The 21242-nt window shown below is 51.5% G+C and overlaps 8 protein-coding genes and 1 non-coding gene across 9 annotated transcripts; 6 read left to right on the plus strand and 3 right to left on the minus strand.

Moving 5' to 3' along the window:
• Positions 1-21: 21 nt before the first annotated feature.
• Positions 22-1422, plus strand: CC1G_15433 (CMGC/SRPK protein kinase; the record flags this gene model as incomplete). The annotated part of the gene is made up of 6 exons (XM_002910110.1): positions 22-30; positions 92-150; positions 214-542; positions 608-921; positions 982-1156; positions 1193-1422. The coding sequence occupies 6 exons, from the start codon at positions 22-24 to the stop codon at positions 1420-1422; spliced, it is 1116 nt and encodes a 371-aa protein (XP_002910156.1).
• Positions 1423-2145: 723 nt separating this feature from the next.
• CC1G_15434 (hypothetical protein) lies at positions 2146-4224 on the minus strand (the record flags this gene model as incomplete). The annotated part of the gene is made up of 4 exons (XM_002910111.1): positions 2146-2932; positions 3087-3177; positions 3240-3360; positions 3724-4224. 4 exons carry the CDS (start codon positions 4222-4224, stop codon positions 2146-2148), a joined length of 1500 nt encoding a protein of 499 aa, XP_002910157.1.
• A 131-nt stretch (positions 4225-4355) lies between these two features.
• CC1G_20202 lies at positions 4356-4437 on the plus strand. Its single transcript has one exon. It is a non-coding gene; the product is annotated as a tRNA-Gly (tRNA).
• Positions 4438-4663: 226 nt separating this feature from the next.
• On the plus strand, positions 4664-6830 carry CC1G_09920 (hypothetical protein). The gene is made up of 8 exons (XM_001834977.2): positions 4664-5011; positions 5071-5142; positions 5232-5292; positions 5457-5548; positions 5615-5680; positions 5913-5987; positions 6138-6282; positions 6440-6830. The coding sequence occupies exons 1-8, from the start codon at positions 4963-4965 to the stop codon at positions 6630-6632; spliced, it is 753 nt and encodes a 250-aa protein (XP_001835029.2). The 5' UTR covers positions 4664-4962; the 3' UTR covers positions 6633-6830.
• A 771-nt stretch (positions 6831-7601) lies between these two features.
• On the minus strand, positions 7602-10162 carry CC1G_09921 (class V chitinase ChiB1; the record flags this gene model as incomplete). The annotated part of the gene is made up of 12 exons (XM_001834978.2): positions 7602-7633; positions 7708-7761; positions 7827-7860; positions 7930-8074; positions 8142-8230; positions 8298-8455; positions 8803-8944; positions 9075-9288; positions 9346-9436; positions 9502-9640; positions 9716-9792; positions 9964-10162. 12 exons carry the CDS (start codon positions 10160-10162, stop codon positions 7602-7604), a joined length of 1374 nt encoding a protein of 457 aa, XP_001835030.2.
• Positions 10163-11028: 866 nt separating this feature from the next.
• On the plus strand, positions 11029-12141 carry CC1G_15435 (hypothetical protein; the record flags this gene model as incomplete). The annotated part of the gene is made up of 4 exons (XM_002910112.1): positions 11029-11139; positions 11501-11637; positions 11781-11848; positions 11906-12141. 4 exons carry the CDS (start codon positions 11029-11031, stop codon positions 12139-12141), a joined length of 552 nt encoding a protein of 183 aa, XP_002910158.1.
• Positions 12142-14995: 2854 nt separating this feature from the next.
• Positions 14996-15933, minus strand: CC1G_09922 (small monomeric GTPase; the record flags this gene model as incomplete). The annotated part of the gene is made up of 5 exons (XM_001834979.1): positions 14996-15169; positions 15287-15370; positions 15425-15633; positions 15684-15790; positions 15851-15933. The coding sequence occupies 5 exons, from the start codon at positions 15931-15933 to the stop codon at positions 14996-14998; spliced, it is 657 nt and encodes a 218-aa protein (XP_001835031.1).
• A 1189-nt stretch (positions 15934-17122) lies between these two features.
• CC1G_15436 (hypothetical protein) lies at positions 17123-17350 on the plus strand (the record flags this gene model as incomplete). The annotated part of the gene is made up of 1 exon (XM_002910113.1): positions 17123-17350. The coding sequence occupies one exon, from the start codon at positions 17123-17125 to the stop codon at positions 17348-17350; it is 228 nt and encodes a 75-aa protein (XP_002910159.1).
• Positions 17351-18044: 694 nt separating this feature from the next.
• On the plus strand, positions 18045-21222 carry CC1G_09923 (cellobiose dehydrogenase; the record flags this gene model as incomplete). The annotated part of the gene is made up of 15 exons (XM_001834980.2): positions 18045-18087; positions 18144-18402; positions 18556-18647; positions 18707-18835; positions 18895-19043; positions 19101-19265; positions 19322-19394; positions 19451-19505; positions 19562-19820; positions 19877-20376; positions 20440-20488; positions 20541-20629; positions 20688-20833; positions 20888-21069; positions 21127-21222. 15 exons carry the CDS (start codon positions 18045-18047, stop codon positions 21220-21222), a joined length of 2286 nt encoding a protein of 761 aa, XP_001835032.2.
• Positions 21223-21242: the final 20 nt, after the last annotated feature.

Raw genomic sequence — 21242 nt, forward strand, 5'->3', positions numbered from 1 at the left:
CACCGCCATCGAAGAGGAGACATGGGGGTGGTACAAGCCATAAAATTTCTATCCTGCTCGCATTGGCGAGACACTCAAATCACAATACCAGATCGTCGGAAAGCTTGGGTACGGCACTTGGGGCACGGCATGGTTGCGTCGCGACTTGGTGTAGGTTGAATTCCACATCAGTCTCATAGGTACTCAACATCATGATTCAACGCTATATCACAGGAATCACCAGCACGTCACGGTAAAGATAGGGACTCCTCGTGCTTTGGAGAACGAACTCCGTGTCTTGAAACACCTCAAAAGCCTAAACTCCAAGCATTTCGGCGCCTCCGCTACCCGTCCCCTTATCGATGAATTCGCCATCGAAGGGGCGGATGGGGTCTTTCGCTGTGCTGTGCACCCTCCATTAGCCGCACCCATCTCTACATTCAGGAAAGCCCTTCTCAGAACGGGCATGGGCGGCCTACCGGTCCCCCTGGTCAAAGCTCTCGTGACTTATCTCCTGGAAGCAGTCGACTTCCTCCACTCGGAGGCAAAAGTTGTCCACACGGGTGTGTTCCTCCATCATGACATCCCGTCAATTCGATATTGGTGCTGACACTCCCACCATTCGCAGACATACAGGAAAGCAACATCCTCCTAGGCCTGAACCCAGAAACAGCCACGGCAGACCTCCAAAAATTCGAGGATGAAGAAATCCAAAACCCGTCCCCTCGTAAGATCAATGAAGAACGCGTCACTCACGTCTCGAGACAGCTCGTTCCCCCTCTCTACCGCTACGGCCCGCCCACCCTATGCGATTTCGGCGAGGCAAGGTTCGGGGAATACGACAACATGTTCGACATTCAGCCATACCAGTACAGAGCCCCCGAGGTCATCTTTCAGATGGGCTGGGATGAGAAAGTTGACATTTGGAGTATCGGGGTGATGGTTCGTTTCTTACACCACACTGTATATGTTTTCGTATTTTGCTCAAAGGTCGAAACGTAGCTCTGGGATTTGATCGAGAACAAAAACCTCTTCAAGACTACAGGTGGTCCAGATAACAAGGATGGCAACAACTACCACGTGGCGCACATGATTGCGCTGCTCGGACCTCCGCCCAAAGACTTCCTGGAGCGAACCAAGGAGACTCGTTTGTGGAATTGGTTTGACAAAGACACGGGTTAGTGGCATTTCCGCTGCTTACTACTACCTGAAGCATCTTGGTCGAGTCCTGACATCGTCCTATCTATCTTCTTCTCAGGCGCTTGGAAAGATGAAGCAGAGATTCCAGCCCAAACCCTTGAAAATACCATCACACGCATGGAAGGCGAAGAGAAGGCACTCTTCATCAACTTTGCGCGACGAATACTAAAGTGGAAGCCAGAAGAACGTTGTAGTGCAAAGGAGCTGAGCGAGGACCCGTGGATTCGCTCAAGATTCCCTTGATACTGGTGGTCTCATCCGTGTCTGGAGACGCTGAGGGGATTTTCACGAAAAAACCTCGTGGAAAGCGAGAAGGGTACTAAAGACGCAGAGGGAACAGGCGGACCGCACTCAAAAGCTGTGTGGTACGAGGACCTCACAGGGAACGGTGCGTTCCAGTTCCCTGTTCTCGTCATTTGTTATCGCTGTTAGACTAGCCAGCCCCGGTGTCGAACCCACCTACCTCCCACCTCCGCAAGAACGATGAAGTCACACACGTTCTCCGCTTTCGAAGGACCTCCAAGGATCCCAGTAGACTCTCCCTCCTCTCAATTTTATCTTTATCTCCTACTCAACTCACAGCTCAATATATACAATCCCTACTAAACTCACCTGTACCATACACACACTGTAACTAGCCCCACTCAAATCATCCCGGTCTTCTGATCACCGAAATTCCGATTATCCCAATTCGGCAAACCACCTACCCAATCCGAACATCCATACTCCAGGGACTGGCGTCACTATGGGATTGAATAATAATATTGAATCGCTCGGCGTCTCCAGCATTCGCGACAACATCAGTATGACAATTAGGTATGAACGGCGCAAAAAATCAAAATAAACTACTGCGGATCAGCCCAGAGATACTGTAAGGGTGACCGTCGCCTAATCCCACTACCACTATCCAGAGAATCCCAACAACACCGCGTTGAAAGCCCCCTACCCTGACTCTCCCCACAAGTGTTATTCAACTTTCTTCTCAACAGAACCATCAACATTCATCTTCTCCACTCCTGCTTTCCCTTCCCTTTCCGCATCCTTGTCCTTCATCCCAGTCACGTCCCCCTCCTTCTTCTCCTTCGTCCCAGTCACATCCCCCTCCACCTTCTTATCCTGCACCTTCGCTTTCTTGGGTTTAATAACCACACCCGCCAACTTTGTCTTTCCAAGCTTCACCCCTGCTCCTCCTCCCGTAGCTCCGGTACCCATACCCGCCTTTCCAGACGCCCCTCCCAACCCACCCGGCAACTTCCCTGCCACCCCAACCGCACCACTACCACCACCGGTAGACGAAGGCCTCGAAAGCGGCAACGAAGGCAACACCGTCTTCTGTCTGCCACCTTGCCCGGGGGTTGTCCCTGCTCTGATTCCCATTCCCATTCCAGTCCTCGGTGAAGGCCCGTTCCCCATCCCAATCCCACTCTGCAAACTCCCGCCCCTCGGAGTCGCGTTCCTCTGGTTCGTACCTGACATTCCTCCACCAGAGGAACCAGAACCAGAATTACTCCGACTGGTACTACTACTACTAGTAGCATGCAAGGCATCCAAGATATGACTCGGGAGCGGTGGAGGGGGTTTAGCCGGGAGCGAGGGGTGATGCGGTAAACTGCTCTTCGTCGTCATAGCTGTAGCTGTAGTCGTTGTCGCCGTTGTCGCCGTATTCAAAGAATTCGAGGACGTAGAGGCTGGATGGGAAGCTTCCAGTTGCCGCAGTTTAGCTTCCATAAGTGCGATCTTGTCTGCTGTTTTTCTGTATGTGATTGGGATGAGAGGTCAGTGAGGGGTATCAAGGAAAGGAAAGGGATAAGTAAAGATGGAAGGGGTATGAGTGAAATGGGAGGGATACGAAGAGACGTTAGGAATAAGAAGATCACAAAGATTCAAAGATGAAAAGGAACACTCACGGCTCATGCCTTCCACCCCCAAGCCCAGTCTTGATAATACTCAACGTAGTAGGCCGTCCAGTTTCCATCACCGGTCTTCTAAACTTCGAACCTACATATCCACTTCTCGTGAGTACACATACCTCTCGAAACAACAACGCAAAAAACACGCACTAATACCCCCACCACTCCCACCAGGATAACTCTCCAAAGGCGCCTGATGCGCAAACGTGACTACAAGTTTGCGTCCTCTGAGTAACTTGCCGTGTGCGATCGAGAGTGCCTTCGCTGCTTCCTAAGTAAACCAATCAAAGAAAGTGGGGTCATCGTTGGTCAGCCTGGGGACGTCCATATTTCGTTGGCCAGAACGTAATATAATAGAACTGTGGGGAAGGGAGGAAGGGAGGGAAGGAGTATGAATGAAGTGAAGTGAAGTCAGGTCAAGTCAAGTCTGGCTGGCTGTGTGTATGGGTAGGCCGGTAGACGCAGGGAGCGGTGGTGGTGTGCGGTCGCGTCGTTCCGATCGGTGCGTGTAAAGAGAACGGGTGTAAGCCAGACTTGTTCTAATAGGAATGCGGAAGAGGAAGAGGATTCGAAGGGCAGAAACGAAACGAAACGAAAGGGCGTAAAGAGAAAGCTAGAGAAACAGGATCCTCACCTCAGGAACACCATACTCCACAAACGCATACCCCCTCGGCTTCCCTTTCAACGGCCCACTCTTATGAAACAAGAAATCCAACTTGGTGACTTTGCCGAACTTGGAGAACACATGTAGCAGTGCATACCTAATCCACCCAGCACCGTTAGCCAACCATTCCAACAAGGCGACCATTGAGATAAAGAGAAGGACGCACTCATCAACAGAAGGATGCAAATTCCCAATATACAACCGCTCCTTCAACACACTCTTCTCTCTCTCCTTCTCTCGTTCTCTCGCCCGATCCCTCTCTCGTTCCCGCACGTCCCATTCCCGCTCCTGCCTCTCCAAACTCCCCGGCTCGCCAAATTCATAAGTCGGATACGAGAGATGGCTGGGTCCGTCGTCTACAGGCACGTTGGCGGTAGTAGCGTCGGTGGTCGAAGAGGTGGAAGGATTGGGATCGTCGACGAGTTCAAGGTCCATATTCACGTCCTCAGTCCGTAGTTCGTCTGGTGTCATCGTGGTTCGAGGTTCGAGGCGAGCAAGTGCTTATGCTAGGTTGTGGTCGTTGTAAATGAAAGAGAGGCGAACGGGATCCTCAGAATGACTGGAAGGCGCACAGATAGGCACACCAAGTAGTAGAGGTACGAGCATCAATGGGGTAGTGGTAACCTGGATCGTTGCCATTCGAATAAGCTCGATCCGCCGGGGGTTCGATTCCCCCTTGATGCATTCTTTTTTCAATTCCTCATTCACAGCTTGCTTCATCTGCTACTTCTGCATTTTGTTTCCAACACTTGTTCAGATTAAGTATCAAAAGATAATTTCCATGAGCGATGGTTGGAGGTGAGCGCTGAGGAGTGATGTCAAGTCGGGGATCGGTGTCAATGGAAATGTTGCCAAGAGGCACCAAACACGTTTTGACTGGATCACTTTGTCCTTCGACCCAACGCTCACTGGCAAGCAAGTCACAACCGCCGTCGCATCGCACTCCCTTTGTTGCGCCTTTCCACTCTTTTTCTCCTTCATTCATTTTCTTCCCCTTCATTTCAATTCAATTCTTCAGCGCCTTTAATTCATTCAACGTCTATTCTTTCTTCCACCCCTGCTCGTACCTGAAGAAGGATAGGTTCCGAGGTGCAATAAGTCGAGCGAGCCTTGACACATTGACGCCTAATATCCATATCTTTTCGCGACAACACTTGAATTCTTCCGGGCTTTTTTGGTTGGTTTTAATAGCAGATTTCAGGAAAGGAGATGGTGGCAGAGTTTTCAGACTTGGGGAAGAAGAAAGTGGCTAGCCACAGTGCGTCTGTTCTTACCTCTTTATTCACTTCGAACTCACGGATAGTCCCCGTTGTGCAGTATTCCTATTCCTATTCAACATCATCGTCATCGTCTTCGCCACCCGAGTTAACAAGTTCCATGACTTTTTCTGTGCGTCCTGCCCCAACGAATCCATTATCGAAGCTAACTGGATCGTTTGCCCGACATTGAACACAACTATGGCCCGTACCGACCCGCAGACGTAGCAGACCTGTTCCCACTCGTAATCTCAATCATCACACTAGTCGTCTTGTTCATCATGTAAGGACTCACTCGCCCTTGTCACTATATCAGCCATTAACCACCTCCCCAACACCAATTCCAACTCTCAACGCCTCCCACATCACCTACTATCCGCAACAACGACCATATCCATCTAAACGCCGACTTCACGACTACCCGTCCCCCAATGCACCCGTTCACAGGCTCGCCCTCGACTTTGTAACCTTGCGCTCACCCATCGGGGTCCCACTCATCGAAGGCGGCATCCTCGGCATCCTCACTATCATCTGGCTAGGTGAGAATATATCGTCCTCTGCCCGTTCTCAACGCCCCGCTGACCGGTTGTCTGTCCACCGCCCAGCCTTCAACGCTTTCTCGACCTCGCGATGGCAGCACATCCCTACGCAGTGCAACGAGATCTCACTTGGTGCGTTCACATCTCATCCCTGTCGTGCCTCCGCTAATCAGGCTTTTGCCCCTGCCCTCGTATACTTCCCTGCACCATTTGTCTTGTCTGCCAACCCGCATTCCGGTTATCCTCTGTCCCCACTCGCATTCCGGTTAATCCTCTCTCTGTCTACTGGCACTCCGATTACCGCCTGCCAACCCGCCTCCACATGAATGCCATTCACCTTCCGCATCAAACCTTCCTGGAACAGCTTACCCCTCGTATAGAGCATGGTGCAAGGACGTTCAAACTCTCAAAGCATTCACCTGGGTCGTATTCGTCATGTGTACGTCCCTTCATCCTGCCCCTTCGCTTCCCTCGCTTCCGCCCACTGCAATCTTTACCACCGAAATACAACCCCAACTTCAATCCTCTTCCCAAAATAATTCTTTTCGTAAATCACCAAACGCTAACACAACCCCACCTCACCACACAGGCCTCGCAATAACGCTCTGGACCCTAATCTACTCCCTCCTCCAATACAAGAACGGGCACAAACACATCCTCCGGACCCCGCTCTCGCAGTACGAACCTGGTGCCGCTGGGTCGGGCAAGACTGCGGATTGGTATGCGAATGGAAAGTGAGTGCCTCTTGCTTTTCCTCGTCTCTCTCCGTCTCCCTCTCTCACTTCCCTGTGTCTCTCCCCTCTCCCCTCCTCCACTCCCTCCCTCCTAAAACACACCCACAATCCCCACTTCCGCTCGGGACTGCATAAAACTAACCCTCCCCTCCCACAGCTACGAATCCAACCCCCGCGCAGCAAAGACAACCTCCGGTTTCACAGTCCTCCAAACCGAAGCCGAGAAACGCGACAACCCGTTCGAGAGGCCTCCGCCTTCTATAATCCCGAGTGGGGATAACACTGGCGCGGTGCCGATGCAGAGGTTAGGTGGAGGTGGAGGTGCGGGTGCGGGTGCGCCGATGTGGTGATAAGTACTTGAGTGGTGTTGTGGGAGTGTGTTGATGTGGTAGAGGAGGACGTAGGAAGAGGTGACGGGGTAGATGGGGTATTGGGTGACGAGATGGAATTTCTATGTACCGTGATTGAGTCATTGTACACGCCTTTCTATTTCTTTCGCTTTCTTGTTGCTTTTTAGTTAGTTCTTTTTGTATACCATTTTTATACCCCTTTCCTCGCAAGAGTCGCGCCTAAATCAAGAGGGAAGCAGAAGCAGAAGGGGTTGGTAGACGGGATAATGACAATGCACCCAAGCATGTTTGGCACAAGCCCTCTGAATCAACCATTCCGGGCGCCTAATGCCGTCACAGTTCTTCGTCTGGCAGGGTCACCACTTCAAAAGTTCAAAAATACCCCTGACGAAGAACGAAAAACATCAATCCAATTCGAACTTCGATTTCATGAAAAGTAAGTAATAACTCGAAAGCATTTAACAACTTCAACACCCCACCACCACCACCACCACCACCACCACTCAATAAAAAAAACCGATAAAGATGAAAGAACAACTGGGTACTAGTACTAGTATTACTACTGCTGGCAATCTAGAGAAACGACTCTCGGTTTCTCTATTCTCGAAGGAGGCAGACAGACAGACAGGCAGATACCGAAGAAGGATAGCTAGCCAAGAGAGAGAGGGGAGGGGTATAGATAGTATGTAGTAAGTAGTATCTGGCACTGGCAGCTGCGCGAAGGAACGAAATTCGACCAGGGGATCTCGAATAAAAAACAAAAGAAACTAAGAACAGACTAAGTAGAACAGAAACTCCAAAAGGGAGCAATTCGAATCGAGATTGAGGGGTGGATTTGTTGGATAGTATAGGAAAGAGAAGTCATGAAACGCGTCGTAAATCGGTCGTAAAAAACTCTTAGGCTAGTATGTGTCGAGGGGCGTGTATATGTATATGTATCCAGCCGTCTTGCTAGCAGGTTAGGTCGGTTTAGCAGGCACCGCTGTTGGTCCAGACTTCGGCTAATAGAAAAGGGAGGAGCGACGTTAGTATACATACTAGGTAAGGAGAGATAGGGACTGGTTAATCAACTCACCTGTACCAGGAGTCTCGCCTTGTGTCCACCAGCGCGCAGTCCAAAGTCGACCAGCTGTAGTACAGAACCCAATCAGCACACCATCCCTCTTCCATCCAAGACCGAGAACTATCACTTACAGTAAGTAGCCCTATTTCCACCAGTGTAGATAGTCTAAAAAGGGGAGCGGCAACCGAACCGTCAGGAATCAGAAGACTTGAACGGGGCGATACTAGTACGTACCGTAGCACTCCAAGCAGAGACACCAGCGCACGGTCCACCAGTAGGCGCCGGGGTACCACCAGTCGGGGTAGGAGCAGGGGCAGTAGTGGTACTCCCACCACCAGACATGTTGTTCCGGATGTTATCCCACTTGCTATTCGGGAACCTGCGAGAGGGAGATAGAAAGTCAGATCCACGCTTAAACCCCCAAAACGAACCAACCAATTCCTTACTTGATGTGGTTAGGCGTACTATCCAGAGCACCCAATCGGCTCGCAGCAGCAGCAACGAGCGACTCAGAGCCAACCTTGTCAGTGGAAAGCTAGAGATTCGGGTCGCAGTTAGCAAGGGAATAGATCCTGTAGTAGATGAAGAAGCGCATTGCGTACCTCCCAGAACATAGTCCCACCAAGCCCGTTCTTCTCAACATAGATCGCCTTCATGCGGACAATGTTAGGCGTATCGTACGAAACCAGCTCGCGCTTCACGGGGTCGTACGAGTAGCTCGTCATATCGGTCTTGTTCTCGTAGACTTGCCCTCCGGCGACTTACGTTCCCAGGCGAGTCAACAATGAATTATTGGAAAGGCAGGGAGGGGAGTCACTCACGAGGAAGAGCCTTGTAGGAGTAGATGCCAGGTTCGATCGTGCCAGGTCCGATCTACCAACGACGCGAGTCACGGTCAGCCGAGAAGTCTTCACCAAAAGGATAAATGACTTACACCAGAGTAAGGTGCACCAAGGCCGTCGGTATTCTGGAAGGCACGTCCATACAGGGGCATACCTAAGGGCAACGTCATCAGCCACCCGGTTCAGATAGCTTTAGCCTTTAGGCGTTCCACGCCCGCCAAAACCGAAGCAAGGCACGGCGACAACCAAAAAAAGCGTAACGCACCAACATTGATCTTCGACTTGGTAGCTCCCTGGGAGATGTACCACTTCAAAGCCGCATCGGTACTATACCCCGTCCTCGCTCCACCATAAAAATTGGCCTGGTTGTCCGCCCAAGTCAACCACGAACCGGCATAATCGTACGCCTAACCAAAGCAAAAAGTAGGGTAAGTAAAATAGGTTAATTCAAAAACTCTAATAAGCCTACTATCGCCCGGGAGGGGCAAAAGAGGCCTACCAAGTAGTAGTACTAGTAAAGACTGGAAGCGCACGCACCATAAGGTTCCAGTAGTCCATGGCCCTATCCATCTGCGCAACCTTGAGGTTGGAGTACCCAGCGGGACCAGCTCCCACAGCCGCGGTGATCAGATACGGGTTGCTCTCGCCCTTGCGCGAGGCGAGCTGAGTCAGGGCCGTGCGGAGGGAGGTGACCAAGTCCGCGAGGCCTTGCCCCTGTTCAGGAGTCGAGGGGTACTCATAATCGATATCACTACCCCCAAAAATGTCAGTACATATTTATATCCAAGTAGAAAAGAGGCCGGCTTACATCCCATCAAACCCATAGTCTTCGATCAGTTGAACAGCGTCACTGATAAACTTTGCACGCGCCGTAGGGTTGGTGACGAAATTGAAGTGACCTATACATAAACACACAACTTGTCAACAACCGGGCCATAAATTGGCTCAGCGGTGTCACACGTACCAGCCTGCGAGTACGTCCACCCGCCAATAGACAAAAGGACCTTGAGGTCGCGCTTCTTCATCTTGAGGAGATAAAGCTGCTTCAGGCAGCCGTAGAGGTTGTTGCCCGTCTCGGTCCATGTATCGCCAGGGAACCGTTTCTAGAATCGGCGTAGGGAAAGGGAAGAGTCAAGGTCAGTAAAACCCAAGTAAGCAAGAGAATCCTGTAATCATACCTGTTCGTCGGAGTAGGGGTCAGTCAGCTTGATGGCACCAGTGCTTGCATCCGTATCAGCGAACGAGTAGAGGATATCTGCAAAATGAGCATAAGCGAGAATGAACGGGGTTATGTACGCATCATGTCAGAACAGGTACGCACGGGTGATATAGTCAGGAACAATATCCGTCGGTTCTACATAGATGCACACCCATTAGTACATAAGAGCCTTCAATCCAATCCACGATGAATGGTACCAGTACTCACGGAAATTGGCTCCATAGATACCCCAATTCGTAAAGTAGGCGAAGTTGGCTTTGCCGGTCGCCCGTCGAGACAGGGTGTGCACTTTGGGCTGGCGCTCCATCGCAAAGGTGTTCGGCCTGTTCTTGTACTGCGGCGGACGACGCATGATCTGGGTGGCATCCGAGATTACGACGAGCCCGGTGAGGACGACGAGCGCCATGGAGACATAGCGCCAAAGCGCTGAAGGGGGTGACATTGGCGACGACGACGACGGATAAGAAGCGAAGAAGAAGAGACGTAGGCACAGAGGTAGTAAGAGACAACCTCTAGCAGGGGGATGGGCTAGTGAAGCAACCCGTCCCAACTCTCAAGCCTATTTGTATCGATCGAATGGGAAAGACACGTTAGCCCATGTGTAAAAAGTCAAGAAAAGGAAAACTGGATGCTTCCGCTTTCAGGGCCAATCCCATCCATAATAAGAAAGCAAAGAGAGAAGAGAGAAAAAAAATGCACATGGCAAAAAAGATTAGCATTCGAAGGGGTCGGGTCGCATGCCTGAGGAAGCTAAATTGGTTGGGAAACGACAGAGACCAAAAACGAGAGAGGGAGACAGATCGATAGAATCAGACGGACGACCATGGCCATGTGTCGGATAACCGAAATTTGCGGCAGTCAGTGGGAGTCGCGAAGTGATTTGCATGGAGATAAGTTGAGGCTTCTTGTTAGCTTCAAGACACAGTTTTTTTTTCCAAGCGAATCCCGGTCAAGTGGCGGGTAGCTAGAGAGATGTTGCCTCGAAAGAAGTGGGCCCTGATCTTGTACTCGTGCCGAAACGGAGATAAACTCCGAGTGGATTTCCCAACAAGATCGAGGTGTGCTGTGCAGGCCCCTGGGCGGGCACAGGACTGCAGGGTGGGTTCATTGCGCGACCAAGTGTTGTCATCTCAAACAGGGTTGACTAGAACCTATTATGGAGACGGTGGTGGTCTCCATATCCACCCTGTCTAAGCGAGTTCAAGGTCAGACGTATAGCACAAGAGCAGGATGACAAGTAGAGCCCTTCCAGTAGGCGGTAGGGACGAAGCCATGTCCACGATGCAGAACGAGAACCCCTCATTCGGCTTTGGCGATCGGCCCACCCACCGCCTGCCGAATCGGAAACGTGGCACTCTGCCAAATCCGGACTCGGCTCCCACGGTAACCATCGCTGACCCCCGAACTTCGTTTTCGGTCTTTCGCCTTTTGCTTCCAACTTTTTCGTTACTCCAGATTCATTCTCAGGGACATGTGGGCTCACTCAATTCAACGCGAAACCTAAATTCTATCTTCAACGCGTCTTCTGCCTCGCTCCACACCGCGAATTGCCATTTGTCGTTCTTTCCAAGACAACCGAGAGGACTCACGACCGTACCGCACAATCAAGAAGCCTCTTTGGGACGAGATAGCAGCGTGTATCTAGAAGACACCTGACAGCCCGCGAACTCTTGGAACATAATACTATCTAACCATCCGAGAAGCCACTCGGACCTTTCTCAATTCCAGATCGCGCAGTTTCTAGCTTACTTCCACGTCCCTCTACGCCGAAACATGTGGGCCTCCGACGAAGAACGTCGATGTCTGCCTCAAACATACAACGGCTATCATCCGTGACATAATCACATCGATAGAGGCCTGCTACAACGACTTTTCTTCCTCGTGATACTCTTATCTATAGGTCAGTTTGTTCCTTACTAGACCTGACTAGTCGAATCAGGCCTTTGTTATCAGAAGTCTATAGACCGTAAGCTGCTTCAGATCTTACTCTAATACTTCAGAATAACTGTCACTTGCTGCCACAGCTTCTTGCCAGGAATTATCCGCGATGTATCCGGGCTACGACTTTCGAGGCGGGGAGCTTACAAGAAAGGTATGCAGAGTTCTTTCTTGTATGGTTTGATTCAGCTCACACGAGTAAAATGTATAGCGCAAACAGTCAAGATTCTGTCGGATCTGGCTAACCGGGTGTCCTCCCATGCATTCCTGGTCATCGGACCTCCAGTGGGTGCAGAAACCGTGGCCAACTTTCCAGCTTTCCAATCCCAACATGTCGGTGTTGGGCCTTCCGACCCATTATTGCCTTTCTGCCGAAACACGAGCAACAACGTTCAGATCCGGCTCAGACCAAGCTCAGAACCAAAAACATTCCGCTTTGAAGTTTGAACGCTGCCCTTTGCGCAAACCCTCGGCCGATCTCTCACGCAGTCCCAGATCACCGGACCGCGCTCTCGGCAAACACCCATCTGAGCAAAGTTCTCAATTCAAAGAAACTATGCGGTTTCGCAAATTCGCGGTAGCAAGCGCATACTTTTCATGAAAAGAAGCAGCAGGTACTACGTGTCCGGATGGATGCCGTCTCGCTACCTCAATTGTGACTCAAACTGTCGACCTCTCACGTCCAACGCTTGCTCAGTCACAAGACCTCTCTTTCACACTTTCAAGATGCTATACCTAGATACGTACGGTCGCCACCTGCGACACCAACGCCTCAACATCTGTCCGGAAATCACCTTGTTCCTGCGGGTTGACTCCCGCTTGAAATTGCCTCAGCACTCCTTCAACGCTGTACAATACTGGTATTGCATTCCACTCGGTCCAATCAAGATCACTATTGTCCTTCCCTCTGGTCATCTGCTACACCTATCGGATCCGTCGCTTCAGTTTTACCCCGACCCCACATCCCATTTTCAACCCCTCCTGCTTCACCCTCTTCTATCTACCCAATCGGACTCTGACTACTCTTCATCACTCTGTCTCCAGGCGACAATCTCGTCAGATCAAGGAGCACAGGTAACGCCCCCACCGCGACCATCCTCCCTTCATCCCAGCCTCACCCAAGCCATCCCATCTCAAGCGCCCTTACCTGCCTTACCCGCGTCGCGTCACCTGCTCCTCACACTTGCGCTCCATCACGGTCGCCACCAACTGACAGTGATTCTCGCCACCGGATCCCTATCTAAATCTTTCGGCTTCCATCGACCCCTCCCGCTGTTGATCCAGAGGTACTAGTCTACCACCATACCTACTTACCCTCCTGTCCCTCTTCGCCTTCTTCTACTTGGGACGTAAGAGGCGTCCTTCCTGTCCTCTTCCCTTTGATACCTACGGAACGGCCAATCATTAACCATTAATAACTTCATTCGTTTCAAAGCTACTTACGTTTCGCTCGTCTAGTACTACTGCAACTGCAACCCATCTTTTGATCATCTACTGCCCCGATTCATGAGGGCTTTTTGGTCCTCAGTATCTCATCTTCATTCCACTTGACTGAAGATGGACGCCTCTCAGGACGATCTCGTCAGCCACCATCACCGTCCGTCGAGTCGATATCTGCTCCATCCTACACTACAGTCGACGTCGCTGTAATGCTCTCGCCGGAGCCGGGGATTACTGCAACCCACACAACTCAATCCAGACTAAGTTAAAGCAGTCCCGCGCGTTAAGTCTGGCGGGTGCCTTGGGACACAGTACTCCCGCCATAAGTAACTTGGCGAGGCCAATGCCTCTCAACTCCACAAAACCCTGCAGGGCCTGGCCGGCGGCCAGTTGGCCCAGCCAACGACTCTACCCTCCCGGACTCGCTCGTCCCCCTTTCTCAAAACATCACTCAATTGGAAGTCCATAACACAAATAACATATTTAAAAACCAGGAGGTATAAGTACCAGGGAGGATGCATACAGCGACAGTTACGGTTTTTAGGTATGAGAAGGTGTATATGCGTAGGGGGCGGGGTATCGGTGGAAGGGGGGGGGGGGCAGCGGGTGGTACACATTATAGCGTCTTCAATTGCAAAGAGTCCAGAACGGGCGAGGAGAGGCGGGAAAGGCGTATGTACCGCGGGTGGCGTCGTCATCCATTGGAATTCGGAAAAGAGGATAAAAGGTGGGGTGACGTGACGTTCGGAAGTAGGATAAGGATGAGCGGATGACTGACGAAAGCGGGGGGCATTGTAGGCGGGTGCAGTCGGAAAGGCCTGGGGAGGGGGAAAGGAGGAAGGGGAGGAAAAAAGACGCTAGAAAGTATACGTTATATTTTAACGTGGTAGGTACGTAAGTTGTATATAGGTGGGGGGAAGGGTTACTTGCGACACAGGATGATGAGATTGCAAACGACAGCGAGGGGCAGCGAGCGACAGGGTACTAAGTAGATAAAAAAAAGGAAGAAAAAGAAAAATCCTTGGTGAATAGTGCTAAGTAGTAGTAGGGAGTAACTTGTAAGAAGTGACCGACTAGAAAGGTTAAAACAGGACATCGACCCCAAAGAAGGGGACGACGGAGAAAACTAAGAGTAGTAAAACAAGTAGCGAAAAGAAAGACCCAGAATTACAAAGTTGGAAGTGAACAGTAGAAGGGTTATATAGCAAGGTGACGACGACGACAAAGCGAGAGATATGAGAGACGAGGAGAGCGGATGAGGAGAATAATTACAATGGACGACAGATGATGGTGTCTATTAATACGGGGGAAATAATAGAAGATAGAAGGAAAGAAATAGACAATGAAGGCTGTCCACCGGAGAGAAAGGATTGTATGGGGGAAGGGGTTGGGAAGAAGACGAGGAAGGCAGAACCAATGGAAAGGTCAGTGTTCGTTGACGCAGGAAGCAATGGGTGAGGAAAGGCAAGGGAGAGAAAAGAACTTCCGTAGATCGAAACAGTCCTTCAACGGCAGAAGATACAACCCCTCTGCCGCAGATCTTCAACTCGGTCTCCATCGAAACGAGGTCCCTGATGCACATTGGTTTCCTTCGACAGTCCTGCGCTCCGCTGTGCCCATGAGGGCGGAGGAGAGTCGGGATCCTCGGGGTGTAAACCTTCGACAGAAATCCTTCTCGACCATCTTCCCTCACCTTCAGCGTCCACCCAACCAGCGAGTCACAGCACCCAATCCCACTTGATCTTCCGTTCCACCAATCTCCGAGCCCCAACTTCCTTCCATTCGCTCTTGCAGAATTACGGGTGGGCGGTGGAAACAGTGACCTGATCTCGCCCGCGTCTCTTCATCCTCTTTCACCGAATCAGACGTCAACGTAGATCAATATAGGCTCTCCTACGCCTTCGATCTCCGGAATAACGCATTTCAGGTCAAACGCTTTTGCGAGCACGATTTTGAAGATCTTCTGTACGTTTATCGAGGCCGATGTCGAGCAGAAGATGAGGGACGCGTGCATTGCTCTTGCAAATCTCTTTGCCTAAGAATTGGTTTTAGTCAATTGGTCAAAACGGTGGCGCCAATCATGGTTGTCGGGCAACGACGACCAAGGGTTTTGCGCCGTGATGCAAATGCTGATGCATAAGGCCTGACTCACCTGCTTCGTGATCTCTTCCTGTTCGTCCCGAGGGAAGGTTGCAAATTGGTCGAACTTTGTTCCAATCAAGAAGGGAATCGCAGTCTAGAAGAGAGTGCGTTGAATGGGCTGAATTGATAACCGTGGCAAGTTACGCACTTTGTTGAAACCCCTAGCCTGCCTATACCATTCCTTGACCGAGTTCAATGTCGACTTTCGTGACAAATCAAACATGAACAGAATTGCGACCGCATCGTTGCAAACGAGGGGTAACATGTTCACAAACTCGCGCTGACCACCCAAGTCCCATATCGAAAAAGTGATGGTTGTTCTCCGTACAGAGATTGTCTTTTCCATAAAGTTGACGCCTGGAGAACGGGTCAGGGCGGTTCACAAACTGAGAACGAATAACACTCACCCAGCGTCTGGATATAGTCCTCATCGAAACTGCCCTCCACGTACTTGACCATCAGACTTGTCTTGCCAATTTGTGAATCCCCAACCATCCCGACCTTGATGACGACACTGGAACAGGGCAATACATGTTGAGATTCTGCCATAAACGCGTGTTGCAATGCTGCTCACCTGTTTCGCTCGTCATTCTCGCCGTTCTGCTGGCCGCTTGGTCCAGCAACTGGTTGGGCTGATGAGGAGGCTGATGATGACATGATCCCAAGAATCGACTGGCGTTGATATGCTCTTCAACACTAGTTGCTGGGTCGACTGGTGAATTCGGGCGCTTGGGGGTTTACAAGCGATTGGTCGTTGCGGTTGTCGCTGGTCGTCGGTCGAGACGCTGAGCGTCGCTGTCAACAATACTGCTCGAGAAAAGAACAGCAAATGGCGGGAGAGACTCACAAGAGCCGTTGGGGTTAAGCTAGCAAACAATTCCAGAAAGCAGAAGAAAAGCGAGCGCTGCTGTCGCTGTCGTCAACAGCAAACCCAGGAGTTACCGTGACCGGTGCTGGAGACTCTAGGGGGTTACACCAACAAACAAATCCTGACAAACAACGCGCCGCGTGTAACGTTCCTCAAGTCATCCCTTCTCACCGCCCACATCCACCAATCAATTCTTGAATATTCTGGCGTAGTTGGGAACAAGGTCGTTCATCTTCAATATCCACCTATGACCACTAAAACTCAATCATCCGAACAGATTTACCCCAGTTTCCTGAACTTGAGCGAGATTGCATATGCAAGCTCGAGCGATGCATGACCATGTTCAAATTCATGGGAGCGCCACTGTTTCCGAAGAACAGGAAAGGCGCGACGTATCTTTCGTGAACTGCTGCTTATATGTATGTTATCACGGAGGCTCTCCTATGCCTTGGCCTACGTAGCCAGGTAGCGTTGGCCTCTGGTACAACTCCTCCCCCTCCACCATGCGAGACAGAGCAAAGCATCCGTGTTCCCTTTTGTTCCCACTCATCTGACTGTGAGACCTCTGGGCCGCTGTGGTTCCCAGGATATAGATGTGTAAGTGTACAGGCCACCGGGTAAGAGACTCTAATTCACCCCGTCTACAAATCCCCGGCGCTGATTATTTAACCAGTTCAACTTATCCCAGCAGGAAAGCAATGCTGCAGAAGTATTACTGAAAGGCGCGGAACAAGACGCTGGCGGGCCGACTATCATACAAAATCTCTTCTACTGAGTTGCGCTGGAGCTGGGCCGGGGTTTCTAGACGGAAGCCCACGAAGTTTCACGAAGCCCTTTCTCAACATGGTCCCATGGCTGCATTTCTCTCCCTTGATGCGTACACCGTGGTGACCATATGTCGAATTGCGACAGGGTGCGACCCACACTATTATCTTGACCAAATCGTTTCCCTTGATTGGCCTATCCACAGCGCTACCCATGATCGCAATTTGGCACCCCTTCTTCGCAGCCGACTCGATTACATCGATCTCCAATCTTGGCCTCAGAATTAATGATTTCCCAGACGATTATCCGTGGGCGAGGATTCCCAGCTCCTTCCGACTCCGCACACTAACTAACGCGTACCCTTTACAGGCCTCGAGGACGCGAGTTCGAGCGATCCAACGGCTCGAAGCATCATATACGCCCATTGAATACGCCACTTAAGCTTCCTCGTGGCTTCTTCCCCACTCTTACCCCAGACATGACCTGTCTTCCTCTAACGCTATACTCCGTCTCTTGCTATACTCTTCTTTGGAGCTCCCTGAGGAATGGCAACCGGCATCAAAGAACAAATACCCTTCTCAAGCACTGCGGGGATGGCCAAAGAACCACCAGGCACGGATAAACTAGTCGGACGTTCTTCGGATAGCCCGCCTGCAATACCCCACATCACTCTACATCGAAACAAACCAACTCTAGTAACAACCACTATGTTCACAGTTCCTGCATACAAGGACTGCCTTTCCTCACCTACCCTCCTGCCCTCGAGATTTCTCCGGCGCCATTCGGGTCTACAGGACGATCGGTCATGAGAGCCATCATCACAACCGAATTGCCACCGTTCCTATTGGCCTACGACTCCATCGCACTCGCAATAGCTTCTATGTCGACTCGTATTCCCAGTACCCATGACGCGGACGAATGTATATCTTCCAGCCAACCGTTGTGTGGGCATGGGTTTTTGAACACCTGAAGGGGAAATAAATCATTTACACCTTCTGTCTCCACCTGGACACGCGGAACTATCTCGCCATTTAGACAGTATGCGGTACGCAGAGGGTGGATGTATAAAAAGAATGGATTTAGGCTTGTTCACGTTCCTCACCGCTTTTCCCCTTCCCAACCCACACGAACGACGATGTTGGGACGACTCTTTACGAGTCTCCTCCTCGCAGGGCTCGGTGCGTCTCATCGTCTTCATCGCACCATATTTAGAAACTAATAGTACCTTCACTAGCCCTCGCGCAGACTGAATCGTATGTCGACCCTGACACCGGGATCACCTTCCAAGGTAGAACCGACCCCGTGCACGGCGTGACCATTGGTTACGTCCTTCCACCGCTCGAGCCTGCCTCCGATGAATTCATTGGCCAAATTCTTGCGCCCATTGAGAACGGATGGGTCGGCATTGCCCCTGGTGGAGGCATGATTAACAACCTCCTCGTCGTTGCTTGGCCTAATGGCAACGAGGTCGTTGCTTCCGTTCGGATGGCAAAGTGAGTGCACGTCTTGTGTATAACGCCCCTTGTGGAACGGAGTGCTGACCCATGGTTTTATCTTTCTATAGCACCTACGTCCTCCCTCAGTACGTTACTCTATCAGCGCTTGCTATCTTCTACCTCGGTCCTCAGACTTATCTCCTACTCTAGACCTTTCAACGATCCTGTCCTTACCATTCTTCCATCGACCAAGGTCAACGCGACCCACTGGAAACTCGACTACCGCTGCCAAGGCTGCACCAGTATGTACCCCCGCCTTCCAATCACACCCAACAGGTCCCTTACCACCATTTCCTTACAGCTTGGGAAACCGCCAACGGACCCCGCTCACTCCCCATCGACTCTGCCGGTGCCGCCGCCTGGGCACTCTCCAAGTCCCCCGTCGACGACCCCTCCGACCCCGACACCACCTTCGCTCAACACACTGACTGTACGCCTTCTTCCCCGCTCTACCGTTACCCTAGGACACTGCCTAACACTCCTTTGTAGTCGGCTTCTACGGCCAAATCTGGGCTCTCTCCCATGTTGACGCTGAGACCTACGAGCACTGGGCTTCTGGAGGCACTGGTGGCGGTCCCACCCCTACCACTCCTCCCACTGAACCTCCTACTCCTACTGAGCCTGTTCCTACCGTAGAGGTACGCATGTTTTCCTCGACTTCTGACTGCAAATGTTAAACGTGTCTTTTCCTATAGCCTACTCCCTACGACTACATCGTCGTCGGAGCCGGCCCCGGTGGATTGGTCACTGCTGACCGTCTCTCCGAGGCAGGCCACAAGGTCCTCCTTATTGAGAGGGGTGGACCCAGCTTGGGCTCGACCGGCGGTACCACTCAGCCCGATTGGTTGAAGGGAACTAACGTACGTGATTTATACTTGAATCGGGAAAGCAACACCGTACTGAGAAATGCATTCAGCTCACGAAATTCGATGTCCCTGGATTGTTCGAGACTATGTTCATGGATGCCGATCCTTACTGGTGGTGCAAGGGTACGTTTTGGACATTGCAGGGCTGTGGAGTTGTGGGTTAACCCGGCTATGGACAGACATCAACGTTTTCGCCGGATGCTTGCTCGGCGGAGGAACTGCTATCAACGGAGGGTATGTCGCAGTGGCGTCCTTTCTCGCAAATTATCCCCTGACTAACCACCCAATAGCTTGTACTGGTACCCTCCCGACATCGATTTCTCTCACACCTACGGCTGGCCTCCCTCGTGGCAGAGCCATCACCAATACACCGACAAGCTTAAGCAGCGTATCCCCAGTACTGATGCTCCCTCGACCGATGGCAAGCGATATCTCATGGAGACCTTCGACGTCGTCGAGAAGTTGCTCCGCCCTCAAGGATACCACCAGCAAACCATCAACAACAACCCTAACCAGAAGGATAGGGTTTACGGTTACAGCGCCTACTCTGTGAGTTCCTTGTCTCCATCTCCTCCACTTCCATAACTAACAAACCACCCCCGTAGTTCATCGACGGCAAGCGCGCTGGTCCCATCGCAACCTACTACAAGACCGCCATCGCCCGACCCAACTTGACCTACTTCTCGCACACCACCGTCCTCAACGTCGTTCGTGAAGGCTCCACCATCACCGGTGTCAACACCGACAACCCATTGATCGGTCCCAACGGCTTCGTCCCTCTCAACCCCCGCGGCCGTGTCATCCTCTCCGCTGGCGCCTTCGGCTCTGCACGTCTCCTCTTCCGCTCTGGAATTGGCCCTCGCGATATGCTCGAGATCGTCAAGAATGACAGGAACGCCGGCCCCAACATGCCCGCTGAGGAGGACTGGATCGACCTCCCTGTTGGCGAGAACGTCCAGGACAACCCTTCGATTAACTTGGTCTTCACCCACCCCGACATTGATGCCTATGAGAACTGGGCCAACGTTTGGAGCAACCCCAGGCAGGCTGATGCTGCTCAGTATATCGACAGCCAGTCTGGCGTCTTCTCTCAATCTTCCCCTCGGTGGGTTTTAATCTTCTGCCTGTGCCTGAACGAGTAACAAACTGACGAAATCTCGTTCGCTAGTATCAACTTCTGGAGGAAACTTATGGGCAGCGACAAGAAGCCTCGATGGGTATGTGACAATAGCGTGGGTCAGGACACCAAAATCTTAACGCCCTTCGTAGATGCAAGGAACTGCTCGCCCTGGTGCCGCCTCCATCACCACCGACTTCCCCTACAACGCTAGCAACATCTTCACCATCACCACCTACCTGTACGTGTCAACTCTTCAACCCTTTCTAGACCCTCGCTCTGACCTTGAACCATTTCAGCGCCACTGGTATCACCTCCCGTGGTCGTATTGGTATCGATGCTGCCCTTACTGCTCGTGCCCTCAAGAACCCCTGGTTCACCGACCCCGTCGACAAAGAGGTCCTCCTCAAGGGTATCCATGAACTCATTGACGCCATGGAGCATGGTACGTACCAGTGCTTCGTCTTACCGACTTTGACCTGAGGTTCTGTCCCACCAGTCCCCGGATTGACCCTCATCACTCCCGACAACACGACCACCATCGAGGACTACGTCGACAACTACCCCACCGGCTGGCTCAACTCCAACCACTGGGTCGGGTCCAACTCCATCGGAAAGGTTGTCGATGAGAACACCAAGGTCTTCAACACCGATAACCTCTTCGTTGTTGATGCTTCCATCGTACGTCGCTTGTCATATTTTCTCAATACCAAAGGTTTTCTGACTTGTGCGATCCAGATTCCTTCGATGCCCATGGGTAACCCACAGGGTGCTATCATGTCGACTGCTGAACAGGGTGTGGCTAGGATTCTCGCCCTCCAAGGCGGCCCTTAGACACGGCGAAGTATTTATTT

Source organism: Coprinopsis cinerea (assembly GCF_000182895.1).
Source record: "Coprinopsis cinerea okayama7#130 chromosome 12 map unlocalized cont3.12, whole genome shotgun sequence".
Classification (NCBI taxonomy): domain Eukaryota; kingdom Fungi; phylum Basidiomycota; class Agaricomycetes; order Agaricales; family Psathyrellaceae; genus Coprinopsis; species Coprinopsis cinerea.

What these genes read in the sequence shown, in the direction of transcription:
- CC1G_09920 (XM_001834977.2), top strand. Translation starts at nt 4,963, where the DNA reads ATGGTGGCAGAGTTTTCAGACTTGGGGAAGAAGAAAGTGGCTAGCCAC. An exon ending in CAAGTTCCATGACTTTTTCT is followed by an intron (nt 5,143 to 5,231) that starts GTGCGTCCTGCC and finishes ACCGACCCGCAG; the next exon opens with ACGTAGCAGACCTGTTCCCA. An exon ending in GATTGGTATGCGAATGGAAA is followed by an intron (nt 6,283 to 6,439) that starts GTGAGTGCCTCT and finishes CCCCTCCCACAG; the next exon opens with CTACGAATCCAACCCCCGCG.